Here is an 11,556-nt window from a genome sequence, read left to right on the forward strand (position 1 = left end):
AATATCGCACAAAGAGGAAAGCGCACTTCTTCTCAGTGTCGAATAGACAGCATTTAAGTGTGCTTGAGGTTAAAGCAGCTGGTGCAAGTGAAACACATTCACTTCTCATGAATTGATCTCACGCGCTATCGCCTAAATACACCCAGGAATCAGGAATCAGAACAAATTGGCTCAAATGGCACGTTCCCCTTGATATTTGGAGATTTGTGCCTTGCCATCAATTTGTTTTTAGCATCATTTTCCCGATATATAAGAGGGAAGGATTGAAAGGAAATGGTAAGGGTTGGACTAGGAGGATGGGAAAAATTGACGACACAAAAACACATAAAAGCAGAAGTAAATTCTGCACCCCTAAGGGATGCCGAACAATCTGCTGAGGATCACATTTAGTGGAAGCAGAAGTAAATTCTGAACCTCTACGAGGTCCCGAACAGTCTGCTGTTAATAAAACCTCCAACCCCCGAGAGGATTTAGAGATCTTACAAAAGCGACACCATTCTGAACTCCCGGAAGAATGCAGAACGATTCGCAGTATGTACGAGCAGAAGTAAATTCGGCACCCCCTAAAGGATGCCAAACAATCTGCTAAACCCTATTTAAGGTGAATACAGAAGGGATTCATTCACTCCAGGAAGAACGATGAACCCTTCTGACTATAGCTCCTTACCACATTGGGTGAGAAACGAGAGAATATCCTTCAATTTTAGCTCCGCATACACAGACTCAACCATGTATGGAGAACCAAAAACCCGGATACGTAGCTGCGTCAATGCGGGACAGTTACATATAAGATGATATGAAGTACCATAATCGCATTCACACAAATCACACGAATAATACTCAGCACGTTGAATAGTAGCCATGTGATAATTGAGTTTGCAATGTCCAGTCAGAGCTCTGACCAGAATACTGCAATGTTGCTTGGAGAAATGCAGTAGACACTTTGACATTTTCAGATTTAAATCTGGTAGAAATGCTTTTGTCTGAGCGCAAGTTTGCAAGCTGCGCCAGTAGCTGGCATGTTTGGATGCAGCCCAAGAACGAATCTTGTGCTTTATCCAACTAGTTGAAAGTGGTAAAGCTGGTTCAGGACCAACGAAATCATTCGTTGCACCAGCTCTAGCCAACTCATCAGCCCATTCATTTCCAGTAATACCAGAATGACCGGGTACCCCTAAGAAGTAAACAGCATTTGAAATGCTGAGGTCTTCAATTTGAGTTCGACATGCGATCGCTAGATTCGACCGTGAGTCATTCGAACTGAGTGCTTTTAAGGCTGCCTGACTGTCGGAACAAAAATAAATTCGTTTACCACAGATCCTCTGCTGAAGTGCCGATTGTACTCCACACAGAATCGCGTAGATTTGTGCTTGGAACACAGTACAGTATCTACCAAGTGAAAGAGACTGCTCCAGCCTCATTTCACGACAGTAGACACCAGCACCAGCACGACCATTCAACAGAGAACCGTCCGTATAACAAACTATGTGTTCATCAAGTTGTCGTTCCAGACAACCAGACAACCATTCCTCACGAAGAGGATAGCTCACATGGAATCCCGAATAGAAATGAACTGCACCAAAACAGTAATATTAACTGTAACAGTACAGTAAAAATACATTATTTTACAACAAAATGCATTGTAAACCGAACACCGAAGAAACAATGAAATTTAACGTTTTAACCTCAATTTTTACTGTAAAATCGGTTTTTACAGTAAAAAAAGGGGGTGGTTATGTATCTTAACATTAAAAAAAATCAATTTTTTCCATACATTTTTCTTTCAAAAACTATAACGTTTAATGTTAATTTGCAATTTGAATAAGATGTGACTTTTTATAATCTCTTGGATTCTGATGTAAATTTATTGTTCTTTCAACAAAAAGCATTGTAGTAACACTGAGCAAACCATGTTGCAACCGTATCAGATTTTATTTACCATAATATTCCATATATGGAAAATGTTTGAACAGTAGTTCATTTACTGGGTCAACATAGAAAAAACAGTTAAATTTAATTTTCAAACAATGTATTTTACTGTACTTTTGTTATTCTGCATACAATATGTACTGTTTTTACTATATAAGGACAATGAAAAGTATTCCATTAGTTCAATATAAATAAATTCAATAACTTGCCAAGTATCTTATTTCTCTTGAAACGGTAATTAAACGATATAACACTTTAAAAATATTTTGAATGTCTTCAAAACCTGCTAGTTTCGAATGTTACGATTGGATGCGTAGATGGCTGCCTTCCTCAAATTAGCTATTTTTTCTGCGAGTGCTCTATTGATTACTGCGCGATTAGCTTCAAGAGAGATGATCGAAAAATTACTCATTCCTTTATGTAAACCTACTCTCTCTTGAGCTTTTTCTGAAATGGTGTGATTGAAACAATTAAAAAAAATGATTGAGCATTTCTATTTGCTTACTGTAGATAAATTGCAGCTTAGCTTCGTCTATTGCCGGTCTTATTAATTTATCTGTAGATTGTGCGTATTTGCGACCAGTAACCGACATTTCTCGCAAGGCTTCAGCTCCGTACATCAGCAAAGCCAGATTCTGCACAAACTGTCCAACGCTCTTCGATTCTCTGTCTATATCTTCCAGTTGCTTCACGGTTACTTTAATATTTGGATCAGTCGTAAAAGTCTTTTTCAGACAGGAAAACATCGTTAAAACATTTACATGCATACAAGTTTGTCTCTTAGGTATCTTGATATTCAATTCATTAATAAAAAAAAACAACTTACAACTTGTCCGTTAGACTTCAATCTCTGGTTTTCCTGTATTTGAAAGAGAGCGATGTCTTTCGCCTCTGCCAAATCCTTCCTTAGTTTTTCGATGCTTTCCTTTTGTTTTTTATTTTCAGCTATTTTATTTTTTAACTTTTCGAGTACTCTATTATATTCATCATGCCAATTCGTCTTGTGCGCGGTGCTGGGTTCGTCATGTGAATTTTCATTCATGTTATATGTTCCATTAGTGACCGACAGGGTGACCTCTCTGACAGAACGAATGCATACACCAGATTCAGAAACATTGATATCCGGAGATTTTTCAACTTCCGGAGCAGTCAAAGGATCATTCAATTTACCAGATCGATTGGATGAAGAAGCTTGATTCGGTAGCGGAGTATATATAGTGAAACGATTTGGTTTTACTGATTGAGGCAGTGCTGAGGTCGTAGCAAAGCCACTAAAATCACTAGATCCAACTAGATTGCTGCTCCCTGCTGCTTCTTTTTATTTCCACCTTCAAACAAACATATCGTTAGTTTTTGTCCGTCCTTTTTATAATTATACATACCAAAACTATTTTTTGATCAGGTTTTTTGCTACGCTTAGGCATTTTACGCTTAATTAAAGAACAATAAATGCTTGAACGCGACAGGATATCGTAAAATCTTTTTTTCAATTCAAGGTTATAATGTGTGAAGTCATGTACACTGTTAATTGTTTTGGAAAAAAACACAGTCGAGTTCAATAACGTAACAACATTTTATATTGTTCAAAATTTGTCTTTTATTTATTTAATAAACTATAATACCAGAGCTAATATTTGCATTTCGATGCATTCATTGCATTAAATAAAAATCATCTTAAAAATTCACAGAAGGTAAGATGAGTTGACATACGTAATAATATTTTTTCAGCTGCTTTAGCAGTTGAGTGGAAATTCAAGAAAAAAAATTAGGTATACTTAAAAAATAAAATGATATATTTAGGAAGATTCGTTTGGCGGTATCGGAAATAACTTACATTTTCCAACAATTGCCATTTTTCTATGATTGTGAATTACTTAATATCCTAAGCTTTAATAAAAAACTATGGAAAATAATGTAACAGTAATTTTATTCTAAGACTGTTGGTTACACATTGCTTGAAGTTGAATCTTTACAATAAAAAACAATAATTACCATGGTATATATTGTTCTTTACGCGTTTGTAAAATAAAAGTTAATGTAAATTTCTATTCGGGATGTTTTGAAAGGAAAACTGCATGTGAGAGTTAGGTCACTAGGAGCGAGTAAATACTCATCCCATGTAACCATTTGAGACCACAAGCGAGTGTGGCTGGTAGCATAATCTAATGGGTTACTGTTCCAAAGCCCTGTAACCCTAAGACGGTATGCACAAGATAATGCTTCTTGTTTTAGGAACACATGTAGTGGTTTAATGCACAGTAGCGCCTCTAGAGCAGCAGTAGGAGTTGTCGTGAATGCTCCTGTCATCGCCATTAGGACCATCCTTTGGAGATGATTTAGCTTTGACTGAACTGTCGCGACTTCTCCTTTCTGCCACCATACAAGACAACCATATGCTAAAATTGGTCTAACAATAGTTGTGTAGATCCAATGAATATATCTGGGTTTGAGTCCCCATGATTTTCCAAAAAGCTCGTCTGCATTGGCCGAAAGCCATACAAGCTCTCTTAATCCTGAAGTCAGTGTGAGCAGACCAATTCAGTTTTGAGTCAAGAATAACCCCGACGTATTTAACTTGATCGACCACAGTGACCTCTGAACCGAAGAACTGTAACGGACGAGCTCCTGTGATTATCCTACGATGAGTGAACAGCACCATTGATGTTTTGCCCGGATTTACAGACAATCCAACCTGACAACACCATTGTTCAACAGATCGCAGGGCTTGCTGCATTAAATCAAAGAGAGTGTTAATGCTTATACCGGTCATCAATATATGATAATCGTCGGCAAAACCATAAGTCGGAAATCCAAGGTTATTAAGTTTCCTTAACAAACCATCAGCGACTAGGTTCCATAAAAGTGGGGATAGTACACCACCTTGAGGACACCCACAGACACTCAGCTTTCTAATCTCTGCTTGCCGAAGCGATGAACAAAGAAGTCGATTGCTAAGCATTGCGTGTATCCAATTTGTGATACTTGAAGGTATGCCATGACCACGGGCTGCTTCCAGAATTGAATTGAAAGACACGTTATCAAATGAAAACGTTATGAAAGTGTTAGAAGCGAAGAAGTATTTGGAAATAATTTTAACGTATTCCGGCACGACCGAAATTTATCTCTCTGTCAGAAAAAATCTGGAGGTGGAGTCCTCATAGCCATAAACTCTTGCTTTACTTCTGAAGAAATTATTACTCCTGAATATAAAGAATTTGAGCATGTATGGGCCAAAGTCTCAATATTGGGAGAAGAACATATTTACTGCTCTGTCTACTTCCCACCCGAAAATGCGAACAAATTCTCTTTTGAATTATTCTTTCAATCTTTAGACACAATTATTTCGAATATGGAACCTGAAGTAAAGCTTCATATTTTTGGCGACTTCAATCAACGTAATGCGGACTTCATTTCTGACATTGAAAATGAATCAATCTTACTTCCAGTCGTAGGAGAAAACCCAACATTGCATTACTTTTTCGACAAAATTTCTAATTTTGGCCTACATCAAGTAAACTCCGTAAAAAATCAACAAAACGCATATTTAGACCTTCTTTTCACAAATTGCACAGAAGACTTTTGTGTGAATGCATCAAACCTGCCATTATGGAAAAATGAAGCATTTCACACCGCAATTGAATATTCATTATTTACACACAATGCATCCCTTCCCTACGACTTGGAATATGAGGAAGTGCCGGAATACAATAAAATTGACTTTGAAGAAGTCAAGTGTAGACTAAGTATAATAAATTGGCGGAACATACTGAGTACAGAAGGAAATGTCGACGTCGAAATAAACAAATTCTATCACATTATAAACAAAATATTATCCGAAACTTTGCCCATGAAAAGAAGAAGAAAAAATCATAACAGCAAATTACCTGTATGGTTCAATTCACAACTAAAACATTTGAAAAATAGGAAACAAAAAGCGCACAAAACTTACAAACAAGAAAAAAGTGACGCCCATCTTCAAAATTACTTAAATCTATGCAATCAACTCAAAATAGCCATTAACACAGCACACGAAGAATACAACCGCAAAATTGAAAACGAAATAAAGACTTGCCCTAAGAACTTTTTTAACTACACGAAAACTAAACTAAAAAGCAACAATTTTCCATCTCAAATGCACCTCGACGAACATGTAGGGAAAAATAGTACAGAAATCTGCAATCACTTTGCAAATTTTTTCCAAGAAGTATATACATCTTATTCAGAAACTGACCGTGACCGTGAATACTTCTCTTTCATACCTGCATTTTCCAACTCTATCTCTGTAAACTATCTATCAGAACATGATATTTCGACAGCACTGAAAAACTTAGACGCCTCAAAAGGGCCTGGACCTGACAGCATACCACCAATATTTTTAAAAAATCTTGCTGAAGAACTTACACTACCACTACAACTACTTTTTAACTTATCACTTAATAAATGTACTTTCCCTAAAGCATGGAAATCTTCCTTTCTTGTACCAATATTTAAATCTGGTGCAAAATCTAACATTCGGAACTACCGTGGAATAGCAATTATCTCATGCATTCCAAAATTATTTGAAAAAATTGTAAACGAAAAACTTTTTCATCAACTTAAAAATGTAATAACAAACAAACAACATGGCTTTTTTAAAGGCCGCTCAACTACAACAAATCTTTTAGAATTTATGACATTCACACTGAATGCAATGGACGCTGGCAACTACGTAGAAACTCTTTACACTGACTTTAGCAAAGCCTTCGACCGTATTGACATACCTTTACTTCTACACAAACTACAAAAATATGGCATAAAACATACTCTTCTTGAATGGCTCAAATCATACTTAACGAATCGTGTACAGGTAGTCCGCTTCCAAAACATACTGTCTGAACCAATTAATGTAACTTCTGGCGTACCTCAGGGTTCTCACTTAGGGCCTCTCCTTTTCATTTTACATATAAACGACATTTCCTTCATACTTAAAAATCTGAAAGTGCTTATATATGCAGACGACATGAAACTCTTCATGGAAATTAAAAATATCAACGACGCTGTAATATTCCAGAACGAAATCAATCTATTCCACATTTGGTGCTGCAAAAGTCTACTCCAACTCAATGTAAAAAAATGTAACTCAATAACTTTCAGTAGGAAAAATGAAACTATACCTATAAACATACATCTAGGAAATCAACTTGTAGAAAAATGTAAAATTGTAAGAGATTTAGGCGTAATCTTAGACTCCAAGCTCACTTTTGTGGAACACTACAATACCATAATCAATAAAGCTAATAGCATGCTGGGCTTTATTAAACGCTTCAGTCATAACTTTCAGGATCCATACACAATTAAATTATTATACACTACATATGTCAGACCTATTTTGGAATATTGCAGCCTAGTATGGAATCCATACAATATTATTCACGAAGAACGCATCGAATCTATTCAAAAACAATTTCTTTTATATGCACTTCGTAAATTAAACTGGACAGCATTTCCTCTACCATCATATGAAGCACGCTGCATGCTTATCAATATACAAACACTTAAAGAACGCCGCGACTTTGCAATGCTTTATTTTATCAGCGACATTATTTCTCAACGCATTCAATCAGCTTTATTATTATCGCAATTAAATTTTTATATACCTAGCCGCCAACTACGTTCCAGGAAATTATTTTTAGAAAAACAAGCTAGAACAAATTATGCAAAATACAGTCCAGTCAATCGAATAATGCGCCATTACAATCAATACTGCGAACATCTTGACCTTACTATGTCAAAAAATCAAATCAAATCTAAGCTTTGTCGTAGAAATAATGTGTAGTATGTAAGTGAACATTGTAAACAATTTATATGTAGTCTACATTTGCTTGACGAAATAAATAAACATATTTCAAAGGCACCTTCAATATCTAGGAAAACTCCCAAGCAAGATTGCTTTTGTGAGAAAGCTTTTTCAATGTTGTACACAACATCATGTAACAGGGTTGTAGTGGACTTTCCACGCTGGTAAGCATGTTGCATTCCATGTAGCGGATGCACGCCCAGACTAACATTCCTGATATAGTGATCGACTATGCGTTCCACTGTTTTAAGAAGAAATGAGCTAAGAAGAAATGAGCTAATGAATATATCCAGTCGTAAGACTTAAAGTAAGTATTTTCTTCAAAACATGTTTGAAATGTTCATACCCTTTCTGCAGTAATACTGGGAAAACTCCATCCTTTCCAGGAGATTTGTACGGAGCAAAACTCTCAACTGCCCATTTGACCGATTCAATCGTCACAACGCTTCGAGCAAGGGCCCAAGAATCGTAACTACCTGAAAAAGTCTCGGGAAGAGCTGTCGGTGATGGATCCATACATCCTGGAAAGTGAGTGTTAAAAAGGCAGTGAAGTACATCACTTTCATCAGACAAGTGTTCACCATCTGAAGTTCTTAAGAAACTGACATTAAAGTCCTTAGACTTCGAAAGTAACTTATTTAATCTGCTAGCCTCGTTGAGACTAGAGATATTTGTGCAGAGGCTTTTCCAACCACTTCGCTCAGACGATCGAAGAGCATTTTTGTAAGCCCTTCGAGCCAACACGAATGCCTCCGACCCATCTCTGCGTCGGTGGTTCCAAGCTCTTCTGCATAGTTTCCTTAGTCTAGCAAGTTCAGCATTCCACCAAGGAGTTCCTCTAGTAGCTCGCACAATCCGAAGTGGACAAGCCTCTTCATATGCTGCAACTATGAGTGAATTTGTCTCGTCGACAACATTTTCCAAATCAATTGGGGTTTCAATTGTTGGTTGGTACCCGTAAAATCTAGTCGCCAAGCCCTCTTCATAGAGGTCCCAGTTTGTAGATTTGGGATTACGATATGTGATAATATCAAATTCAACGTTTGAATGATCAAAGAATATGTACTTATGATCAGACAACGAAGGTTCGAGCTCATCGGAGACGAGCCAATTCACCAACTCATGCGCAATTCTATCAGAGCAGAGAGTTACGTCCAAAACCTCCTCTCTTCCAGATCTCGCAAAAGTTGGGCGGTTTCCAGCATTGACTATGTGCAGGTTTGTACTGCTCACGAATTCCATCATATCAGAGCCTCTCGAATTTATATCTGTGCTGCCCCAAATGATATGGTGAGCATTTATGTCACTGCCGATTACAAGCGGTATATCACTCTTGCAGCAGTATGATACAACCTTTTTGAAGTCATCGCTTGGCGAAGGTTGGTTATGCGGTAAATATGCCGAACAATAGACATATTTCCTGTCTAGGCCATCAATAGTCATACCAACTGTGACAGCACAAATATCCCGAGTTGTGAGCTCCGATATGACAGAAACATCGAGAGCACTATTTGCAAGTATGCATGCTCGAGGCATTTCACGTGGATTAGTCATACCGATCTTGTTGAAGGCAACAAAGACTGGGTTTAACAATTTTCCAACGTAGAAGTTTTCCTTTTGGAAATATGGTTCTTGAACCAAAGCTATAGAAGCTTTACCTTCTTGAAGAAGTCTTGATAGATTCATAGTTGCTGTACGTCTATGCTGAAGATTGATTTGTGCCACTCTAACCATTGTAAATTAGAGTAACGAACATTCCACCTCCAGCACCAACCGTACAACAACTACAAGAAACCAAATATATTGGCTTATAATCGCCTATAGCGAACCATGTAAGGATTTTTTTAAATGTTATTATCATTTAAAACCCACGAGTTGCGAAGAAAGAAGTCGTCCACTGTGCCAGAGCTTCGCTTAACACAGTAAGGGAACACCCCAAGATATTCCGTTCACGACTGCATTGTTTAACCTCCTGCAGCCATTCAGCCATCGGCACGGAAATACACCTTGGCTTAGGAGTTCCTATTTTTGTGGCCTTTTACGACATGGAACAGGAAACCAGTGGATCAATTCTTGGTAAAAAATAATTCCGCCGGATGCCACACGGCTTACCTGTTTGGTGGACTTATACCACCGGTACAGGTGGACCGTAGCGTTATTCTTAGCCAGTTGGGAAACCGCTACCGACACTACACGGCTATCTAGGCTGCTCAGAGAGGGAAGTTGACATTGATGGTCAACTTCCATGGATGGCCGAGCAGCCATGAATGCAAGTGAAACACATTCACTTCTCATGAATTGATCTCACGCGCTATCGCCTAAATACACCCAAGTGACTACTGGTGCGTGCTAGTGAGCGAACACTTATGTGATTTAATTTTTAATTTTTTAGATGGTAACGATGGCCTTGCTATGACAATCGTTTTCGCAGTAAGGAGAAACTAAACTTTAAAGATAAATTGTAGTTCAAATTAAACCGCCATCTCCGCCTAACAGTTCAATTTGAACCGCTATTTATGTGATCCTTTAAGGATATGACACTAGGTGCCATATCCTATCTGACGTCTTGGACGGAAACAAGTGACGACCGACTACTGGCCGCCGCAGAATTTGAACATTTTGGGGTTTTTGGTTTGTACGTAAAGTACATATATAGTTTCGATTTCTTCGCGTTTCGCCTTCGGCTCATCAGTGCTTAAAGCAGTTCAAATTGAACCGCCATCTCCGCCTAACAGTTCAATTTGAACCGCTAAGCAGACGCAAAGTCCACACTATTTATGTGACCCCTGAATGTTATGATAAATTGTACTTTTGTTGAATATGCGTGCCCCACGCTTCTCTTATGCGAACCATACAATCGAGTCCTCACCGGCGTGCGCATTTCGGAGAAAATATCTTCATCGACCTCAGAGAATTTCAGAGCTCTGCTCTAGCAATTTAGTGTGATCGAATACTAGAGTTGAAAAGAATAAACACTCGCTCCCATGATGCGTGCACACTTTATATAACAGTGGTACATATGTGTGAAAGAGAAAAGCTCTCGTTGATATTGTCAGTGCGAGAGGAGAAATTATACTTGCTCTTCGTCACACAGAGGAGATGGACACCTCTAATAGCAAGGGACGCAAAGGCAGAATGTGATAAGTTAGCTAACGAAATGTAGTGTGTTCGAATCTCGCAGAGTAAAATCTTTTTCTATGTAATAGTGAACGATAAATTGGGTAATATCATTTTAGTTGGTCTTTTTTCATTGTCGTTGAATAGAAACCACCAAGAAAAGATTCAACCACTAGGAAACCTAGATGCCTCAGCTCCCGCTCCTAAATCTAGATCAAACTGTGGCGAGGTGGACTCAGGAGAAGGTCTTAATAGCTGGACAAAGCCACCTTGGTGGATGATCTCCTTCGGGAGTGGCGCTCCATTCCGATTCCGATTCCGACAGCCTCCGCTTACACGTTCCGGAACGTTGTGAAAAATCGCGATGAACAGTCGAGTAGATGGCAGTAATGTTTCCAATGTACAGCAAATTTGAAATTTACACAGGATGAAAAAATATGTTAGAGCATGTATAAATGTTATCTGTAGTATGAACGAGCGGTAAAATTCAGTGCTAGAATAAGGAGCTCAAAATACCAACCACATGAATCATCGCACAAAGCGTATCGTGCAAAACTGACACATAGAAATACGGAATATTTTCAGTGTTTGAGCATGAACCAGTAAGCCTTCTTCGGAAAAAAAATTAAAATAGTGTAGGTAGAATTTTATTGACATTATTTTGAATTTAGATT

At 38.0% G+C, this 11,556-nt stretch overlaps 2 protein-coding genes across 2 annotated transcripts in view; both read right to left on the minus strand.

Annotated features, from left to right (window-relative positions):
- Positions 1-11,556, minus strand: part of LOC131440541 (protein FAM50 homolog) — a 347,038-nt gene that overhangs the window by 309,406 nt on the left and 26,076 nt on the right. The gene's annotated exons all lie outside the window — the stretch shown is intronic.
- On the minus strand, positions 2,064-3,251 carry LOC131440547 (uncharacterized). The gene is made up of 3 exons (XM_058611917.1): positions 2,756-3,251; positions 2,435-2,654; positions 2,064-2,376 (listed from the first exon to the last, which is right to left on the minus strand). The coding sequence occupies exons 1-3, from the start codon at positions 2,969-2,971 to the stop codon at positions 2,216-2,218; spliced, it is 597 nt and encodes a 198-aa protein (XP_058467900.1). The 5' UTR covers positions 2,972-3,251; the 3' UTR covers positions 2,064-2,215.

This window comes from Malaya genurostris, chromosome 1 (assembly GCF_030247185.1).
Source record: "Malaya genurostris strain Urasoe2022 chromosome 1, Malgen_1.1, whole genome shotgun sequence".
Classification (NCBI taxonomy): Eukaryota; Metazoa; Arthropoda; class Insecta; order Diptera; family Culicidae; genus Malaya; species Malaya genurostris.

Bases quoted from the DNA above. Each gene is read 5' to 3' on its own strand.
- LOC131440547 (XM_058611917.1), bottom strand. From the start codon at position 2,971: ATGAATGAAAATTCACATGACGAACCCAGCACCGCGCACAAGACGAAT. The intron at 2,655-2,755 runs GTAAGTTGTTTT...TGTCTGAAAAAG, and splicing joins TGAAGTCTAACGGACAAGTT to ACTTTTACGACTGATCCAAA. The intron at 2,377-2,434 runs GTAAGCAAATAG...ACACCATTTCAG, and splicing joins TAAGCTGCAATTTATCTACA to AAAAAGCTCAAGAGAGAGTA.